We start from the raw sequence: 21,792 nt of genomic DNA on the forward strand, positions 1-21,792 counted from the left end.
AGTCAGGAAGTCCAGGATCCAGTTGCAGAGGGAGGTGTCCAGGCCCAGCAGGTTCAGCTTTCCAATCAGGTGCTGGGGAATGATTGTGTTGGATGCTGAGCTGAAATCTATGAACAGCATTCGAACGTATGAGTCCTTATTGTCTAGGTGGGTGAGGGCCAGATGGAGGGTTGTGGTGATGGCATCGTCCGTTGAGCGGTTTGAACGATACGCCAAACTGCAGTGGGTCTAGTGAGGGGGCAGCTGGGTCTTAATCTGCCTCATGACGAGCCTCTCGAAGCACTTCATGATGATGGGTGTAAGTGCGACGGGACGGTAGTCGTTGAGGCAGGACACTGAAGACTTCTTTGGCATGGGGATGATGGTGGTGGCCTTGAAGCACGTTGGAACGACGGGCTGCTCAGAGAGATGTTGAAGATGTCAGTAAGAACATCTGCTAGCTGGTCTGCACATCCTCTGAGCACTCTGCCAGGAATGTTGTCTGGTCCAGCAGCCTTCCGTGGGTTGACTCTACGTAGAGTTTTCCTCACATCTGCCGTGGTAAGACAGAGCACCTGGTCGTTGGGAGGAGGGGTGGACTTCCTCGCCATCACGTCGTTCTGCACATCAAACCGAGCGTAGAAGTCGTTCAGCGCATCTGGAAGGGAGGCATCTTTGTCACAGGCAAGTGATGTTGTCCTGTAGTTGGTGATGGCCTGGATGCCCTGCCACATGCGCCGCGTGTCACCGCTGTCCTGGAAGTGACTGTGGATTCTCTGGGCGTGTGCGCGCTTTGCCTCTCTGATTGCCCGTGACATGTAAAGAGATGATCAACGTTAATCGCTTCACCTATGAGTGGTCAATGTTTTGGCTCATCATTAAATGGTCTGCACTCATATAGCGCCTTTCTAAGCCTTAACGGTATTCAAAGCGCTTTACACTGTGACTCATTCACCCACACATTCACACACCAATGGTAGCAGAGCTGCTATGTAAGGTGCTAGCCTGCCATTGGGAGCAACTTGGGGTTCAGTGTCTTGCCCAAGGACACTTCGGCATGTGGAGTCGTGTGGGCCGGGATTCGAACCACCATTCAAACCACCGCCCTCATCAGTGTATGTATCATTTAACCTTTAATAAACTTCAACAAAATGGTTAATGGTTTATACATTTTGATTTTACATGTGTAATTTATTATTTTTTTTGGAGTAAAAAGAACTCACAAAATAAAGTTATGACTCAGTAAAGCAAGTTCAGAGATGTAGCATTTTAATGTACTGTTACCATGAAAATTCAGTCAGCCTAACTTTAATAAGGTAGTAGCTTTAGCTATTATTATTAAGTATGTTTAACCTTAAAGTAGGGATCTGTAAAAAAGAATGTTTGAGTTAATTAAGCAAAACTTTAAGAGTGCAATGTACTTTAAAAAAACCCTCAAAACTGTGATTTATTTGGGTTCATGTAAGGTTCGAGTAAGACAAACTGTCATGTTTTTAGCTAGTGCAGCAAGTTTCTGTAATGTAATGACTACCTGTTAGGGTTTATAGTGCATGTTTAATGTTATACTGAAAAAAACAAATGTATTATTAAAAATTAAAATTAAAAAAGTAATATACATTGCATTTTAATTCTACTTGCTTAAATTCAAACTCGCATTGCAATTCATCATCCTTTTTCGCTAACTCAATTAAATTTCTATCCAAAGTCATCATTGAATTGGCATTCTTGGTGCATAACCTTGGTATAGTTACAAATGAACTCATATAACTGTCAGTAACAATATGCTGTTCAGTTTATAAAGAATCAATAATTTCAATAAATATTTTTATTTGTATAGCGCTTTTCACATAATTTCAAAGAAGCTTTACAGGAAATCATTCTGTAATGCCTTAAAGGCCCAATGAACACCTTTATAGAAAGTCATATCTTAATGTCTTTGTAGGGGTCATGTCATGAAAAATAAAATTTTCCTTGATATTTTGACATGTAAGAAAAGGCATTTGTTGTTTCCACCCTGCAAAAATTACTCATTTTGAAATCTGCCCCATAGTTACGTAGGAATGGGGGTTTTGTTTAAATAGCCCTGCCTCCACAACATACTTATTTGTTGCAGTAAATTCAATCAACAAAAAGATTAAGATGTTGAGTAACGTACCCAGACGTTATTGTGTTCCTTAAACACAATAACTGAATCTCTTCTTAGCCTTCTTAAGGATCCCAACATTAGGAATGAGTTGCGTATTCAAACTAAGCATCAGTGTGAGATTATATGTCTGTGGCACATTTCTCTACTGAGTCTTTTGAGAGCCAAGATTAAGGGTTTGCAAAGGATCTTATATTGTAAGACGGAACAGTGCCAACAATATTGGACATGACAGTAATGCCAGTGAGTAACAAATTTAAAACGGCTGTTTCAACATTGTGTTTGTTTGATATGTAAGGAATTGTACAGTCAGTTGGTTTTATCTCAAAATAAACCACGACGGGGTCTCCAACTTTTCCAAATTTGATTGTGTGCTTCACATACAATGGGACATATTGCTAAAGACTGTGAGAGTAGTCACTTTAAGATCACGAGGTGACAGCAGCAATAGGACCTCAGAAAGTTGGTTATTAAAGGTCAACCTTCAGACTATCTGTCCAGTACAGTATTAGACAGAAACAGAATATTTCAGACAGAGAGAGACAGGGTGGGACAAGGTCATGCAATACTACTTTAATAATAATAAAAATAAAAAACATGACATGACTCCTTTAAGAATGTTTTTTTTTTTTATTATGTATTTCAGTGTTCCTCAATCTTTTCATGGAGTACCACTAAAACCACAGATTTTGTAGTTCTCCCTTATTTGACACTCAATTTAGATCATGGAGTATTCTACTAATGAGCTAATCAGATGTGTTAGATGTGTAGTGTTACTTGTACTCCAGGACAGGATTGCGTTAGCTAACTTAAGTGACTAATAACTGTATTTAATGAACAAAACAGACATTTGCTTTGTTTTAGAGAGAACAAGATAAAAAGCAATAATTGAGCAGTGGGACACAAACCTAGTATTTTATCTCATAACGTAAATACCATAATGTTACTCAAAACAAACCTGTCTTTACAGAAAGCACCCGAGAGTGCGGTGACATGCTGTGTGATGTCATGGTTATTTAATCTGGTATATCTGCTATATCTGTCTCACTCTTTTAGTCTCTTTCACGTGATCAAGATTCTCAAGATAAAATTAGCTCAATGTAACACATTTGGGCAAAACTTTCTTAAATGTGTCCGTAAAGTACTTGATGAGCTGTAACTCTTTCCACATGGAGAGCAGTAGTAAGGATTCTCTCTAGTATGCACTTTCTCATGTCTTTTCTGCTGTTTGGGCCGTTTGAAACCCTTTCCACAATGTGAGCACTTGTGAGGTTTTTCTCCAGTATGAATTCTTTCATGCACTTTCAAGTCTTCAGCTCTGATAAAAGCTTTACCACACTCTGAGCATACATGAGGTTTTACACCCAAATGTATTCTCTGGTGCTGTTTCATATAGGCCAGCTGTGAAAAACTCTTTCCACAAACAGTGCAGCTGTAAGGCTTCTCATTAGACTCATGAAGTTTCAAGTGTCTTTTTAGCATTGATGCAAAAATAAATCTTTGACCGCACTGATCACAGTTAAATGGCTTTTCTTCAAAGTGATAGCGCTGATGAAGTCTGAGACTGTCTCCCTGTTTGAAACTCTTGCCACAATGAGAACACTGGTGTAATTGATTAGAGTGAATATTTCTGTGTTTTCTTAGGCTACATGGACTTGCCAAAATCTTTCCACACTCAAGGCATTTGAAAGGCTCTCTAGTGTGATTTTTCATGTGATACGAAAGGTTTACTTTCTGTCTGAAACACTTTCCACACTCAAGGCATGTGAAAGGCTTCTCTCTAGTGTGAGTTTTCATGTGATACGAAAGGTTTACTTTCTGTCTGAAACTCTTTCCACACTGAAGGCATGTGAAAGGCTTCTCTCCAGTGTGAGTTCTTATGTGGACATTAAGGTTTCCTTTATGTTTAAAACTCTTATCACATTGAGGGCAGGTGAAAGAATTTTTTGTTTTTCTTCTTAGAGTTCTTTTTTGTGAGAAAATATTTTCAGTCTGTGAGCAAATATAAGATTTTTGTCCAGTTACAAAATCATCAGGTTTCTGATACTGATGTTTCTCCTCCTCTTCATTCAGCTCCTCACTATCCTCTTTCACTTCCATCAGCTCTAAAAAGAACAAATGGTCATAAGTCAGTACAATAGGGATAATTGTGAAAAAAATAAAATAAATGTGAACTGCAAACAAATAGAAATTAATAGTTGATCTCTGTTTGTGCTGGGCAATCTTTGTCATCCTGAAAGGTTAATTCTGTCATTCTCATGTTTGGTGGATTATCCTGTAATAGGCAACAGAGTTTTCCCTGTACCGTAGTGGTATGACTGCACGGATCACCAAGAGAACCTGGGTGGTTGAGTGCTAACCAGAGGTGATATGCACAGAAGGGCAGGAGAGAGGAGGGGCACAAGTTAATAAGTCTCCTTTGGGCAGCAGATGATGAAGCGCACCTGAGGTGAACAGAGCCTCATCACCGCTGCCATTAAAATGTAAAGATTCTCCACTAGTGTGCACACACTGGTGCCCTTGCAGGTCCAGGATGAAGAGCGGGAAGGGTACCGGCCAAATTAGATGCACCGCTGGACCCCCTACCCCGGAACCCTGCTGCAAATTAGATGTGCTGCCGGGTAATGACAGCATGTGTCGTGGCCAACAGACTAGGTTGTCAGCATATGAGCAACGGATTTGAGTTTGTCAATGGCTTGCTAACGTATAAAAACGTAAAAATAATCTGTTTTAACTACTTTATGATTTAAAGTAATATATATCCATTAGATAATGTGTCATTTGTAATGTTTACATTCTGTATTCATGGCCCTAATGCTAAGCTAAAATGCAATACATGGTCATAATGCACCAGTTACCATCTGTTACTGTATTTTTTTATGATGAATTTTGTGATAAGGATACAGGTAAGATCATGAAAAAGTTTTTTTTGTATGTGCTTTTTAAAGAAAGACATTTGATACTACTGTTAATTATCAAATACAGATAAAAGAAAAATGATTAGAGACATATCAATGACCATGTTTATTACATACACTTTAGAAAATGGTTGATATTAGGGTTTTTGTGTTTTTTGGTATATTGACTTGGGTAACAAATCTATACACAGATTATTTTGACTAGTAATAAGATTTAAACCAATCAGAATGAAGTAAACAAGTATTGTGGGATAAGGTCATACATGTAACGTGTAAAAGCTTTTGTTTAACTTTGTTTAGTTGAGAGTCTGGTTGGGACCTCCCTACTGTATTAAAATAAACAAGGAAATTGGGTAAATTGTCTGTCTGTCTGGATTTTTGCTGTAGCACAAACAGCAGAATATACAAGATTCTCACATCAGATCATTATTGCTCAGGGAGGATAATATAGGATCTTAGTTTGAGTCTGAGCCAGTTAATCCAAGACGAAACGCCATCAACTTCTCGGTTAGAGTCAGAGTTATAATCCCCAGGTTTGAGTCTGGGTTGTTCCACTGATACCAATGTAATTCAATAAGCACTGCATTGATGTTTCCATAAATCCTCGACAACTGACATCCACATAGTAAGTGGAAGTCCTCCATCCATTTTCCCTGCATTTGGCAGCCAGATCAGCATATTTAGCTTCTTCCTCTCATAGGCTGCCTCCAGTCCCTCTTCCCATGGGACAGTAAGCTCAATCACTATGACTTTTCTAACTGATGCCAACCATAACACTTCCTCTGGTATTAAGGAGGTAATATCAGCTGCTGGCCAGTCAACCTCCATTGTTCAATCACTTCAAGGCACCATGGTTTGATCTGGCTTCCCTCCGTGCAGTGCCTTGTGCAGGACATCCCTTTTTAACTAAATTAATGAATTGCCTCGGATGAGAATGGTGGCCTTTTTTTTGCCTTTACTCTACACATACCTAAGCTCTCTGCCAGCTTGCGCAGGTCCTGATCACTCAGGATGTGCATTAGTAATTGAGTACTCATTCTACACATGCTACTGATTTATTAAAAACACTATTTGAGCAGTGCTGAATTAGGGGACATTCATACTGGCAGTTTAGCCCGTAACAGAGCACGGTTCATATGTAAAGTTGGTAATGTGAAAGCTGTTTTGCGACTCAGGTAGCAGACTGCAGTAACGAACCCGAGACTACCTATAGGAGGTGGTCTGATTTTGGTTGCACTGGGACTGTGGTGCGGTTTGCATGAATGAGAAAGCAACCTGTCCCTGGGTCCTAACTTGTTCAAGAAGTAAAATGACTTGCGCATGCGTTTTTGCCGATTTAAGCATGATGACATCATCAGTTGCACAAAAACAGACACACACGCATCATGAGTGGCAGGGAAACACTGTAGGACACAGAAAAGATGAGATGCCTTTTATATATGGGAGTGAGTGAGTGTGCAACCAGCTGTGTCCTCAAAAAATTGTTTGTGAGCATCAGATATTGTTTCCTTCCCCTGGACATGTACAACTGCTGAATTACAGCATGCGAAGGACAGAGGTGCAAGTGTTGGTTTGCATAATGACACAAAATTAATAACAAACATACAAATCAAACATACAAAACATACAAATTCAGTTATTGTTGAGTCGTGCAAACTAACAGACGAGGATCAACTTTTATTGGTGGAAAGAAAATGTGAAAACTCGAAAGCTGATCAGACTGGTATGAGTGTAAAAAGAGTGCATTTTATGAAAAAAAAAAAAAAAAAGTGATAGCCTTAAATGATAAAAATGTGATAGCCTTTATGTAGACTGAGAGTTTATATGTGCATTACTCTCATGCCATCACTATTGGCTATTTTCTACCAGGCCAATTTAACTGTTACACTTGTGTAAAATCACCATGCAACAACTGCTTTATGCAGCACAATGAGCTAGTAGCTAACAGCTAACGGTCGTGTTATTGTTTTGGTCAGTTGGTGTCGTGTTTAAAATGATGTCACGGAGTAAAGGCGGTGCAACTATGACGATCAGCCTATAATCCCACCCACGTTGAGGTGGCACTAAACTGCAATGGAAATGCAAGCTCAGAAAAGTAAAGCGAGTAAAGTTGAGGCAAGTCGAACTGTTACGTGCAGTGGAAAAGTGCTAATAGTGAGTCTGAATGGTAATTAATCATCATATTCGTGAAACACATAAAACAGACAATAAATCATCATATTTATTATGAAAATGTATTTTCTACATAAACATGGTGTCCAAGTTAAATGAGGCCCTGTGAGATATTAGTTAGCACCACAGACTCTAGCTCTGAGTGAAAATTGTGGGTCGGTCAATATAGCTAATTTTAGCCAATCACTTCTGGCAAGGCAGGCCATGGCTCTGTTTGTGAACAGCTGTCAATTAAACCCTGGCTTGGGGTGAAGAGCATCATGTATATGGAGAACAATTGTGTGCACTGTTTCTCACAGTTCAATTTCAAAGTTGCCTACTGCAGCTTTAAGAGCACACAATTGTTTACAAGAGTACAACATTAGCTTCTGAATTTTGCTCTCAAAGTGCACCAGATGGAAGTATTTAACTTTAAAATGGATGAAACTTTCATATGAGGGAGCATGCCGCTGGACCCCCCTAGAGGATCGGAGGTACACCCCCCATAGTCTCACAAAATCCTGTGGGAAACACTGCAGCAGTCTGGATGATGCTTGTGATATCATCCATATAACTGCGCGGACCTGGCAACTGTGCACAGATTCCTCTGCCCATATGTTTTGCACCAACTAGAATAATATAAAATGCAGCTGTGAACATGGATGGAGGAGATTCAACATCTCACCGCTATTCTTTTTTCCAGCTGCCGGATGTGTACTCCTATGTTGGATAACATTTTCAGGTCCCCATAATAATTGTCTACCAAGCTCCAAATACACTCTGCTACATGGAGAAACTCCATTGCTGAGGAGCTGGTGTGGAACCGATCCATAGGCATTTGCCAGGTCCAGCCAGACTACATGGAGGTCTTTCTTGTCTCTCTTGGCAGACTGGATCTGCTCCCATGTTATTGAAGCATGATCCACACACCCAGGAAACCCTGGTACGCATGCCTTCTGGTAGCTTGTGTTAAAGTCAGAAATCCTCCTTGCTACCACTGAAAAGAAAAACTTTCCTTCCACATTTAATAAGTGCAATATTCCTAAACTGACTACTGTTGGTGGATTCCTGTTCTTTGGGTATAAAGATGGCTACTGCTCTTTGCAACCTCAAGGGTATAAACTGATTCTTCCAGACAATTCTCAGAAGTCTCCATAACATGACTGTGGGGCACTTATACAGCCTATAGAGTATCCCATTTGGACCCGGGGCTAAAGTTGCACTGGCTCTTTCTACCACCTGCCTGATCTCACTCAACTTGGGTGGAGCTACATAAAATTCCAATACAGGCTCCGCTGGCTGTGGGACATATCCGAGCCGAGCAGGCAGTGTTTATTGGGATCATCAAGTTATTGTTTCATGGTGTCTTCTAGTTCTCTTTTCTCCCAGCATATTTCTGGCAAACTTAAAACTATCCTTTATAAACACCACCCTTTCATGCTACTTCCTTTTTCTCCGCTATTGAATTTTTTCTGCTCCCCTGAATACTGCTAGCCTAGCCCTTATACCATCCCACAATACCTTCAGGCCCTCCTTCTCACACCCCTCTACTCTTCTCCGTGCCTTGCGAAGCTGCCTCTGCTCTTTCTCCAGCTATAGTGTTTCCTTCTCTCACTCCTACCCATCACCTTCAGACAACTTTTCCTCACTAACACATCACCAAATCTGCCAACACATTATTCATAAACAATGTCACTAAACACTTTAAGCTTGGCATCCACCCTTCCCCTCAGTGCATTCTCCAAGGTGGAGCAAAGGTCATAATCTAGTCTGCTCCATGCTTTCTTTACATTAGATCTTGGCCAGTTGATTAGCATCCTTCTCCCTAGTTCCTCTCCTTCTCATTGTCTTGCCTTCCCTGTCTAGTCTGATTTGACTACAGAGAAGTAATATATTTCTGTCACATGTTTTCTATTTCACCAAGATACATCACAACTTTATTTTGATCAAATGTGCATTTATACATTCATGTATCCCAAATATGTCAAATTCTGTGATATTCCATTTTTTATAGTTAATAATAGTGTTTTCAGTAGTTGGTACCAATACCAGTGAAATTTCACAGTACTCGATACCATTTTCGGTACCAAAGCAAAAACAGGTTACTGAACAACACTCTTTTATTAACAAAGTCTACAAAACTTTAGCAGCAGAACTAAGAACAAAAATATGCCATTGAGCAACACTTTAATTTAAATATATTATTTTTTAATTATAACAAAACTGAACAATGTATGCTTAAAGTATTTTTGAACACTTATATAAGATTTGCTTCAACTTTTGCAACTTTTAATTTAAGTTTTTACCAAGTACTAAATAAACAAGCATACAATAGAATTAATAAAAAAACATTTCCAAACTAATGTGCAAAGTGCTCTCTTATTAATAAAGCTGCATTTTGCCATTTTTCTTCATGATAAGAAATGCATATGGACATATATTTAGATATTATGATGAAATAAATTCTAATCTAGCTGCATGAAGCGTCCGCTATCGAGGGAGGAGCGTCCCCGAGGCAGAGTCTCTCTAAGCCGGATGGAGTTTCAATCTCTCCCCCTTAGATTGGGACATTTGCGCAACTCATAGAAGAGGCGCCGACCACACAGAGAAAGGCCAGTTTCTGAGTTTATAGTTATTGACATGAGCTGCTTCTGTATTATTTTAACTTTAATAAAGCTATAACGCATTCAATTTTACTGCATTTAAGATGTAACGCCGGGATGTTTACTTTAAAGAGCTCCGCCTCCGCTTATTCCACAATGGTACATGCTTCTGAATGTACTTTTTTTTTTTATAATTCCCTAATACTTTGGGATCTACATAAAATAAACTGTGAAAGTTTAGAGTGCATCTGGACTGAACTGTGTAATTCTTCCTCCATCAGGCGTGAACTCCTGCTCTCACGCGATATCGTTACAGTTTATTGTGATTTCATGTTACATTACATGATATCAAACGGCTATTCGACAACGAACATTTTTTTCTTCAATTTTGTATTTGACGATGACGATAATGTCGACTAAACGTTTCAGCCCTAATGCAAATGATAATATGCTTTTAAACTCACCTGCTTTATTTGCTTGAATAAATCTGGGTGTCTTGTCTTTCATGTGCTTTATTAAGTTTGACGTGTTTCCTCCTTTCGTCAGAAAGTTGCGAAAGCAGCGTTTACAAATAGGTTTTTGCTGATCTATGATGTTTCCCTTTTCATCAGCCTCAAATGCAAATAATTTCCAAACCTGGCTTTTTCCCACTTTTAATTTCGACAAAGATTCAGTTGAGACTCCGCAGCAGCTTTGCTTGCCGCATTCTTTGCTTGTTGTGAGCGTTCGAAAGTTCCCGCCTCTGCATGGGTACCGGGTAGACCCGGTACCTTCAGAAATTCTGGTATCGTAAATAATTTTTTGTTTGAATACCGACTTGGTACCGGGGTACCGGTATTTTTGACAACACTAGTTAATAAAAAATTTTATGACTGGATTCTGTGATTCCGCCTGTTTTTCCACATTGCGCGAATCATTGAGCTTCAAAATCCTAAGAGTCAAGTTAACACTTCCAGCTCCAAGTTACTTTTTTTCTACATTTCTAGTTTGTTTAACTGTTTTAATTTTACAACTTTTATAACAACCACCACCAACTCTGGTGAACTGACTGAAAGTTTGTCACCTTAATGTTCCTCAGCAGTCATTAAATAAAAATCAGTAATGGACACCAACCTCTTTGTTCCTCAGTATCTTCGTTGTTCAGTCTGACTGGTTCTGAAATACTGATATCTTTACTCTCCTCTTTAATAAACTCCTTTTTAACAAACTCCATCTTTTTAGGGGTACATGTAGAAAAGTAGCACATAAGCAGGTTCCAGTGGATACTTGGTATTGGTTTTGCTTTGTTAAACCTGTAAAAGATCATTTACAAATTAAATAATTGTTCAATAATTAATCATGATTAATATCATTAATTTTTCAAGGCAATTATCATTCTCTTTAATATAAAGACACCAGTCTGATATCCAGTACAGAGTACTCTTTAATCGTCTCACTCACTCTCTTCTTAACCACAACACTGTCTATTCTATTCCCACAGCCAAAGTAAATTATGAAGTAACAAACACAGATTTTATACTTCTTAAATTGCTTAATAACAGCCAATACAATTTTGCAGTCACATACTAGGGATGTGCATGAGTAATCGATTACTTGTTCTGTACCAGCTAATCAAGTATTAAAAACACTACTTGAATTTCGCTAATTCATTTTCTTTTACCCGTTTGCCTGCTGTGAGCAGCGCTGAATTACACTGTTCTGTCTAAATCTCTCACCAAATCCCGCAGTTACAATTGAGTCCACTGGAGGGTACAGTGGATATGTGTCGTCGAGGTGTTGCATGAGAGAAGAAGATATGATGCCTCTGAGCTTTTAAAAGCAAGTGAGGCAATACTTATAGAAAATAGAGAAACTTGGATTGCCTGTTAACCCCAAAGTGTATGCTGTTTTGTTTGATGCCATACCTCAACAAGTTGTGCAGTTTTTTAAAGCTTGTGAAAGTGATGTCTCTGAGATTTTATTTGTAAAAGGCAGCATGTTTATAGGCGATATAGACATTCTCAAACATAATTGTACTAATCAACATATTAGAAATATCACAACAGATGAAACAGCTATTCACACAAGTTTGTTATGGACCTTTGCATTTAAAAATATAGACTGGAGCAAAGCATGGAACATTGGTTTTGAGTAAACAATGAAGTGAAAGAGGTCACATTTAAAATTTGACATGGTTATATATCCAGCTAAAAGTCTACTAGAGAGGTTTCAATTGGAAATTGACTATTCCAGTCATTTACGTTCATTAGAAAAAGAGTCTATTGTCCATCTTTTTTATAATTGTGTATATACAAATATGTTTTGGGTGGATATAGAAAACTTTATTAGAAATTAACGATTTTGACATCTGTATGTATTATTAAAATGTAGATAACAATAAGAATTTTATTTTTCTTGTACAACTTTATTATTTTGGGGACATTTCACATACACAAATGAAATGGTCAAGTTCCAAGCCAAATGTTATTCACTTCCTCCAGGAAACTAAATAATATATCACCTGTTTAAAGAACACTGGCAATACAAAAGATAAGATGGCTTGTAATGTTTTTCATGAATAAAGAATATTTGAGATTTGAACGTACACTCTGGCTTTTTTTTTTTTTTTTTTTTTTTGTATTTTTGTATAAACTTGTATATTGTTCTGGCAATAAAAAAATATATACTTGTAATATTTGGATTCTTATTGCGTTTTACTCATTTGGTTCTTGTTGGAATCATCCAAACCAAGGAACGAGGATCTGCTTTTTGGTGAAAATATAGCCTAGGAGGAACTCAGATCCTTATCAGACCAGTAAGTGTGTGTGCTTGCGTTAAATATCTGAAAGCAGACGGAGCACATTTTATAAAAAGACAAATTTCACCACTTGTTTTTTTCTGAATGTTAACTGATCACTAATGTGATAGCCTTTAAGTTGACTCAAAGTTTTCTTAATATGCAATATTTTACTACCTGTGGAGTTCAAATTAAATGCTGAACCTGATTGCATTGTTTTAAAGGTAGAATAACATAAGGTACTATTATATATATATATACACACACATGAATTAATGTACATAAAGTCAAAACACCATGTAATTACACTGTAAATTATGAGGTATCATCAGAAAAACAAGAACGTGTTAACAATTTTATTATCATTTAATTTTTGCATATTTGAATTAAATTCTGTTTTTTTATTGTGAGTGAGACGAGTAAAAGAGCAGCTGAATAAAGGAATATACATCTACACAAATCTGAACAATGTCGTACAAGCACACTCCCCTGTTATTAAAAGATTACTGCCCAGCCCACAATCATATTTTCCTAATCTACATATTCAGATATGTATTTTCATTCGTGTATTAATTATGAATTTACTCATGTGCTATAATTTTGCGTTTTAACATAACATAGTAACTTTGTTCATTTATTTTAACAAAACACGAAAACGTCATACTGTATGGCGTTGGTGGTGTGTTATCACTTCAAAACCAAATAACAGCGTCTTTTACATAGGCTTACTGTGTGCGCTTAATGATTTTAACATCAGGTTTATTGAACAGAACTTCAAGTGATGAACCCATTTTAAATCATTTTTTATTTTATTTTTTAACGTTGTTTATCTTCTCTGTTTCTCTACTGTTTAAAACATTTACCCTACCTCAAACAAGGAGACCGATGAGCATATCAGTGGCGCAGCATTATGACATCATCACAAACGTATTCTTCTTTACTTTTTGTTGATTCGCATTCCACACGCATATCGCCATCTATTGTGCAATCATGGTTTATTTCTATTGATTCTTTCTCCTTTTCTTACTTTTCCTTTCACTTTCCTTACTTTTGGTGTTCAACTTCGGAGCATGTTGAAATGTGTAAATATGAAAAAATATTTATTTTAATGAAGATTTCCTTCCAAAAGTTGTTAACTGAATTTAGCATTGTGTTGCATTTGGAGAAAACCACAAAGATTTATTTCAGATCTAGGAACCTTTAAATATTTTGAAAATGGATAAGGAGTACCTTGAGTGTTCTGGGAACATTTTATAATGCTTAGCAAATATTTTATAATGCTTAGCAAATATGTGTCAATGTATAAACGTCTCATACGAGGTTAATCTATATGTGCTTTCCTTTTTATCTTTTATAAAATATTTTTATATAATACTCAAACCAGCCCGTCTGGAACCAACAATCATCCATGCCATCTAATCAGCCAATCTTGTGGCATCAGTGAAATGCATAAAATCACGCAGATATGGGTCAGGAGCTTCAGGTAATGATCAGATCAACCATAAGTCTCTAGAATTTACTCCAAAAACAAAAAAGCATCCAGTGAGCGGCAATTCTGTGGACGGAAATGTCTTGTTGATGAGAGAGGACAACAGAGAATGTCCAGTGAATTAGTGAAACCTAAATTACAGAGCTCATATTAAATGAAGAAACTGTCAAACCAGTCATGTTAGAGGGTATTGATTTTTTTTTTTTTAATTTACCCAAATTGTGTTTTCTCATGAGCTTTATGCCCCATGCCCAGCACTTTTGTTGAAAAAAAGCTCAAGGCTACTGTTATAACCTCCGTTCCCTGATGGAGGGAATGAGACGTTGTGTCAAATGTAGTGACACAAAGGGTCTTTCTTGAGAGCCTCAGGTACCTCTGGATTTGAGTAAAGGCCAATGAGAAATTGGCAGATAGAATTTGTATGTCCCGCACCAGGACATACAGGTATATACAGAAGCAGATGTGCGTCTGTCATTCAGATTTTTCACTGAGGAGCCGAGAGTAAGGTTCGGTCCTTTACAGTGGTAGGTCTAGTGTCGTGGCAAGCGGGAAACAACGTCTCGTTCCCTCCATCAGGGAAAGGAGGTTACAACAGTAACCATGACATTCCCCTTCTGTCACTCGCTCGGCGTTGTGTCGAATGTAGTGACACAAGGGGATCCATTTAAAAATGCCATGCACTAGATTGCGTTACGTGAACAGCTGACACAGGTGCTGGACGCAAGCTACTGCGTGCTAGAAGCAGCTGTATCGGCTGCACAAAACCCTCCCCAATGCCCCAACAAAGTGTCAGTTCTTGAGTTCCCAGCACCCCTGAGGGGGGAACATGAATATCATGGGAGCAAGCCGACCTGCCGCAGCCTTTTCTCTCTCTATATTTCTCGTCATAGAGTAAAAAGTGGCTGAGGCTATCTTAACGCTATAAAACGCATCATGGAAGGTGTTCTTTTCCGTTCCTATTCTTTCAGGGGGAAAAGACTCTACGGAGACCACATATTGCCCTGGCTGGGGGGAAGTGACATGTGGCCTATACTTCACATGGGTTGTCAAGCCACACATGTAAGTGGTGCAGTGGTAGGTCCTACCTAGTAAGGGAGGAGCTCTACAAACACAGCGACCAGGGGCAGGGAGACTGACCAAGGGAGATGCAGGTCCGCCGACAGGGGGGCTGTACCATGGAAAATAAATCACAGGGAGTTGCCTGATGTGTAGAATGCAAGCGGTACACCCGGTCAGTTGTTCCGTGTTTCCGAGTTCTAACGGCTCGGACCAGACAAAACACGGGATGAGACCGACTCAACCCTGAGATTCTAGAATCTTGCAAATGTATAGGTATTGCCCAGCCCGCTGCTCTGCAGATGTCTGCTAGGGAGGTGCTGTTGCCCACAATGAGGCCAGACTTCTTGTTGAGTGTGTGCACGGCCAGGGAAATGGCGTCAACGACCCAGTGGGCTAACCTCTGTTTGGAGATGGTGTTTTGTTTCCGCCGTCCGCCAAAGCAGACAAAGAGCTGCTCAGAACATCTAAAGCTCTGCATGCAGTCCAAATAGATACGCAAAGCATGTACCAGACACAGCAACGAAAAGGCTGGGTCTGCCTCCTCCCAGGGCAGCGCTTGTAGGTTTACAACCTGGTCCCTGAAGGGGGTCATAGGAACCTTGGCCAAGTAGCCCAGTTGCGTTCTTAGGATGACATGTGTATCTTAGACCGAACGCCAGGCAAGTGTCTCTGACAGAGAACTTTTGCAGGTCCCCAACCCTCTTGATGGAAGCAAATGCTATCAGGAGGGCCATCTTCAAGGAGAAGGCCTTGAGCTCTACTGAGTCAAGCGGCTCAAAGGGGGTTCACTGAAGGCCCGAGAGGACCCCTAAGAGCTCACAGGATGGGAACAGGCTTGGCCAGGGAGGATTTAGTCTCCAGGCACCTCTATGGAACCTGATAATCAGGTCATGCTTACCCAAGGACTTACCGTCCATTGTGTCATGGTGGGCTGAAACAGCGGCTACCCACACTTTCAAGGTGGAGTGGGACAGCCTCCCCTCCAGCCTCTCTTGCAGGAATGAAAGCACTGACCGAACTGCGTATCTTTGCGGGTCTTCAGACCGGGAAGAACACCTATTTGTGAACAAGTGCCACTTTAGGGCGTAAAGCTGCCTGGTAGAGGGTGCTCTGGCTTGGTTGATCGTGTCTAAGACCGCAGGTGGTAGGTCATTCAGATCTTCCACGTCCCATCCAAGGGCCAGATGTGGAGGTTCCAGGTTCCATAAGGGCATGGATGCCAGAGGGCATGCCAGAGGGTGCCCCATCCCTGAGAAAGCAGGTCCTTCCTCAGGGGAATTTTCCAGGGATGTGCTGTCGCAAGGAGCGTGAGATCCGAGAACCAAGTCCGAGTGGGCCAGTAAGGAGCCACTAAGGTGACTTGTTCCCCATCCTCCCTGACCTTGCACAGCACCAGTGCAAGAAGTCTCACTGGGGGAAATGCGTACTTGCGCAGCACCCGGGGCCAGCTGTGTGCCAGCATGTCTGTCCCGAGGGGGGCCCCCGTTAGGGAGTACCAGAGCAGGCTGTGGGAGTTGTCTTGGGAGGCAAAGAGATCTATCTCTGCCATACCGAACTGGTACCAAATCAGCTGGACCACCTGGGGGTGGAGCCTCACCTTTCCGCTGAGCAAGACCAGTCATGACAGCATGTCCGCTGTCATGTTGAGGTTGCCCGGGATATGAGTGACCTGAGTCGCTGCTGACTCCAAAGGAGGAGATGGCGGGCGAGTTGTGACATATGACGAGAGCGCATGCCACCTTGGCGATTTATGTACGCTACCGTTGCGGTGCTGTCTGAATGGGCCAAGATGTGAAGGAATACAGCCAGCAACTCTGGGCAGTTGATGTGCCAATGCAGCGGGGGCCCTCTCCAGGAGCCAGCGGCTCAGGCATATCTAATGAATGGTTTTGAGATGAGGCTATGAAGCTTCTAAACTGAAGATATTTGAAAAAATTATTCTTTGGAATGTCATATTTGGTTAATATTTCTGCAAAGGACATAAGTGCTTCATCTTCCCTGTACATCATGCACTTTCCTTAATTAAATAAATAAATAAACTGATAGTGAAATGTCTTTATTTGTATTATTATTATTATTATTATTATTATAATGACTATATGCTAGTAGTTTAAAAGCATTACATTGTACACTTGTTCTTAGGTTTACAAGTTTTCACAGTGGTACACTCTAAAAAGTGTTAAAAAGCCTGCATTTTTTACCTTAAAGAGCTATTTGTACCTAATCTAGCCCTTAAAATTAGTTTGTTGGTTTTACCAAATGTATTCAGATTGAAATGCTGTCCAATGAGCATTCTGCTCCTCCAATTGCATTTTGGTTGATGCAGTTCACCCTGCAACTGTAAAAGTATACGCACTTACAAATCCATCAAGTTACAGCTGGGCTTTAATCCAGTGTCCTCTTAGCCTTTAATGAGGAAAACATCACCTCCTATCCGGACAGAGCATTTGACATTTGCGGAAGGAAAAGGACATGGGAGGATATAAAACAATACACTGTCCTGAATCTGCTCCGCTCATATCCTTAAATAAGTCAAACAGGCAAACTGGGGATAGTGGTCTGAGAGACTTTGTTACATTTGCAGTTGCAAGGCTGCAAAATGCACATTCCATCTGAGTCAGGTAACATCTTCAGAGCACTCTGAACAGTCCTGTCTACTCCCAAAAGCACAAAAGTGTTCAAGCTAGCTTGCCATTCATTGAATGTCTTTTTGAAACCCCAAGAGGCACCACTTGAACACTCAGTCTTGGAAGACTGAGAAATGCAGAGAAGGAGAAATGTATTCTTCCTTCACTGTAGGCTTTCACAATGGCTTTCTCCCCACTTTGGAAAGCCCAATTCCCAGTGCACTCTAAGTCCTCGTGGTGGCATAATGACTCACCTCAATCTGAGTGGTGAATGACGAATCTCAGTTGCCTCCACGTCTGAGACCGTCAAGCCGTGCATTTTATGACATTGCTTGTTGAGCATGTTACTGCAGAGACTTAGTGCGTGTGGAGGCTTCACGCTATTCTCCGCAGCATCCACACACAACACACCACATGACCCACCGAGTGCAAGAACCACAGTACAGCGACCACAAGGAGGTTAACCCAACATGACTCTACCCACCCTAGCAAATGGGCCAATTGGTTGCTTAGAAAGCCTGACCTGCATCACTCAGCATGCCCTGGATTTAAACTTGAGACTCCAGGTGAGGTAGTCATCGTCAATACTCGCTGAGCTACCCAGGCCCCTTGCTTTGGCATTGTTAAACATTCCATCATTCACAAATAAATAAATCAATCAGACCAGTAGCCTTCATCAGAAAAATGCATCTGTCCTTGATTCAACGCGGATTCACTGGCTGGAAGTATTTTGCACCTTACAGCTAAGCTGAAATCTCAATACACACACACTACCCGGGTAGAAAGAGAGAGAGAAAAATAACTAAAAGACCTTTTCACACATTAACACTACACAATTACATTTACTAAACTATATTGAGACATTTAAACATTTAATCTTAACACCAATAGACATTGAAATCTTGAGAGGGAAACCTTATAGAAACAAGGGTGATTCAGTATTTATTCATTTTTCCCTTATTGTTACATTGTTAATAAAGGTGCTGTCTGTTTACTGCTTCACAAGACTACTGAGCTATTTCTTTATAAAAACTATTTATTTTATATCCTTCTAGAGACGAACCTAGCCTTATTTTCTAAAGAGTACCCTTTGTTTCCTTTTACATAAGTAAATCATTTAAAAATAAAATCAGTTTTTGAACTTCTCACCACTTATTTGTGTTATAGAAAGTTACTTCCAGGCTATTCTTAACTCCTGTGGTGCATCTGGTAAAATCTACCAATTAAGTCATTTTACTACATGGGTAATTTTGCATGACAAATGGCAACAGATGGCTCAACAAGCTTTGAGTATAAGTGTTTCAGCTATGTTTTTGTACAGAAACACCTACCTACAATATTCTCATTTGTTGATTTACTTTGGAAAAACTGTCACACAGGTGAACTTCCAGGAATACAATGGCTTAATTACATCTGCTCATCTGCATGAACGTGCCTTAGGCATGCTGCATGGAGGCATGAGGATTGCAGATGTGGGCAGGTCAAAAAATTGCAATGTCTGTACTGTGAGAAGACAGCACTACAGGGATACAGGAAGGACGGCTGATCATCCTTGCAGTGGCAGACCACGTGTAACAACACCTGCACAGGATCGTTACATCTGAATATCACACCTGTGGGACAGGGACAGGATGGCAACAACAACTGTCCGCACAATCCCTCCAGCAGTGCTCAGACTGTCCGCAATAGGCTGAGAGAGGCTGGAGAGAGCCTGTTGTAAGGCAGGTCCTTACCAGACATCACTGGCAACAACTACCAGAACTGGCAAAAAGTGCTGTTCACTGACAAGTTGTGGTTTTGTCTCACCAGGGGTGATGGTCAGACTTGCGTTTATCATTGAAGGAATGAGCGTTACACAGAGGCCTGTACTCTGGAATGGAATCGATTTGGAGGTGGAGGGTCCATCACGGTCTGGGGTGGTGTGTCACAGCATCATCGAACTGAGGTTGTTGTCATTGCAGGCAGTCTCAATGCTGTGCATTATAGGGAATACTTCCTCCTTCCTCAAGTGAAACCCTTCCTGCAGGCTCATCCTGACATGACCCTTCAGCATAACAATGCCACCAGCCATCCTGTGCATGATTTCCTGCGAGACAGGAATGTCAGTGTTCTGCCATGGCCAGTAAAGAGCCCGGATTTCAATCCCATTGAGCACGCCTGGGACCTGTTGGATCGGAGGGTGAGGGCTAGGGCCATTCCCCCCAGAAATGTCTGGGAATTTGCAAGTGCCTTGGTGGAAGAGTGGGGTAAAATCTCACCGCATGAACTGGCAAATCTGGTGCAGTCCATGAGGAGATGCACTGCAGTACTTAATGCAGCTGGTGGCCACACCAGATACTGACTGTTACCTTTGATTTTGACCCCCTTTTTGTTCAGGTACACATTATTCCATTTCGGTTAGTCACATGTCTGTGAAACTTGTTCAGTTTATGTCTTGGTTGATGAATCTTTTTATGTTCATACAAATATTTACACATTAAGTTTGCTGAAAATAAAAGCAGTTGAAAGTGAGATGAGATTTTTGCTGAGTTAATTAGGCAGCAAGTAAATGGTCAATTCTTGAATTGTATGTGTTGGCCAGATGACAGGGTCAGAGCATCTCCAAAACGGCAGGTCATGTGGAGTGTTGCTGGTATGCTGTGGTTAGTACCTACCAAAGGTGGTCCAAGGAAGGACAACCGGTGAACCGGCGACAGGGTCATGGGTGCCCATGCTAACTCCTATCCACCGATGAAAGTGTCTACAATGGGCACCTGAGCATCAGAACTGGACAATGGAACAATGGAAGAAGGTGGCTTGGTCTGAGGAATTCAGTTTTCTTTTAGATTGTGTGGATGGCTGGGTGTGTGTGCATCGTTTAACCGGGAAAGAGATGGCAGCAGGATGGACTATGGGAAGAAGGCAGGGTGGTGGAGGCAGTGTGATGCTCTGGGCAATGTTCTGCCAGGAAACCTTGGGTCCTGGCATTCATGTGGATGTTACTTTGACACGTACTACCTACCTAAAAATTGTTGCAAACCATGTACACCCCTTCATGGCACCAGTATCCCCTAATGGCAGTGTCCTCTTTCAGCAGGATAATGTGCCCTGCCACACTGCACAGTTTGTTCGGGAATGGTTTGAGGAACACGACAAAGACATTCAGTACATTAAGTTAGTTGATTCATTTTATTGTCGCATAACGTTGCTGAGCCTAGATCTGACCAATTGAAGCAACCCCAGATCATAACACTGACTCCAGAGGCTTGTACAGTGGGCATTATGCATGATGGGCGCGTCGCTTCATATGCTTCCCTTCTTACCCTGACACATCCATTGCTTTGGATTCGAGTAAATCTGGGCTCATCAGAACCACATAACCTATTTCCATTGCAATCTCTGCTATTCCAGTCCAATCTTTATGATCCCAGGAAATTATTTTTTCTTTTTTTTTCCTCGATTAGCCTCAACAGCTTTGTGGCCACAAGAAAGCCAATTGTAAGTAAGTCCCAATCCAGTAAATTCTTGTATTATTGTGCATGTATAAATTCTCTTACTTTCACTATTAAACATAGCTGTGAGTTCTAATGTCGATTTTTCGATGTGACTTCAAGCATTTTAGTGATCTCCAATCACGATCATTCAAAACTTTTTTCTGACCACATTTCTTCCGCAAAGCTGATTGTTTACCACTATACTTACAGGTTTTAATAATGTGTTGGACAGTTCTTAACCTAATTCCAGTGATTTCAGCAATCTTATATATAATAATTAGCCCCTTCTGAAATACAATAACATCTTTTCCACAACCACAGAATCTGACATGGTTGTTTATGAAATGAGAAGCTACACACAGCATCAGTTAAGGTTAAAATAATTGTTGCCAGCTGAATCATATTAATCACTGCAATAATGATCCAATCATAGGCTCTTAAGTATCTGCTTATTTAAATTAAAACAGTGACTTATTTTTATTGTCAGGCATATATATATATATATATATATATATATATATATATATATATATATATATATATATATATATATATATATATATATATATATATA

The 21,792-nt window shown here is 40.3% G+C and overlaps 1 protein-coding gene across 1 annotated transcript; it reads right to left on the reverse strand.

The window, feature by feature from the left end:
- Positions 1 to 1,821: 1,821 nt before the first annotated feature.
- LOC127649640 (gastrula zinc finger protein XlCGF8.2DB-like) lies at positions 1,822 to 13,457 on the reverse strand. The gene is made up of 3 exons (XM_052134863.1): positions 13,439 to 13,457; positions 10,908 to 11,086; positions 1,822 to 4,227 (listed from the first exon to the last, which is right to left on the reverse strand). The coding sequence occupies exons 2-3, from the start codon at positions 11,038 to 11,040 to the stop codon at positions 3,218 to 3,220; spliced, it is 1,143 nt and encodes a 380-aa protein (XP_051990823.1). The 5' UTR covers positions 11,041 to 11,086; positions 13,439 to 13,457; the 3' UTR covers positions 1,822 to 3,217.
- Positions 13,458 to 21,792: the final 8,335 nt, after the last annotated feature.

Source organism: Xyrauchen texanus, chromosome 9 (assembly GCF_025860055.1).
Source record: "Xyrauchen texanus isolate HMW12.3.18 chromosome 9, RBS_HiC_50CHRs, whole genome shotgun sequence".
In the NCBI taxonomy this organism is placed as follows: Eukaryota; Metazoa; Chordata; class Actinopteri; order Cypriniformes; family Catostomidae; genus Xyrauchen; species Xyrauchen texanus.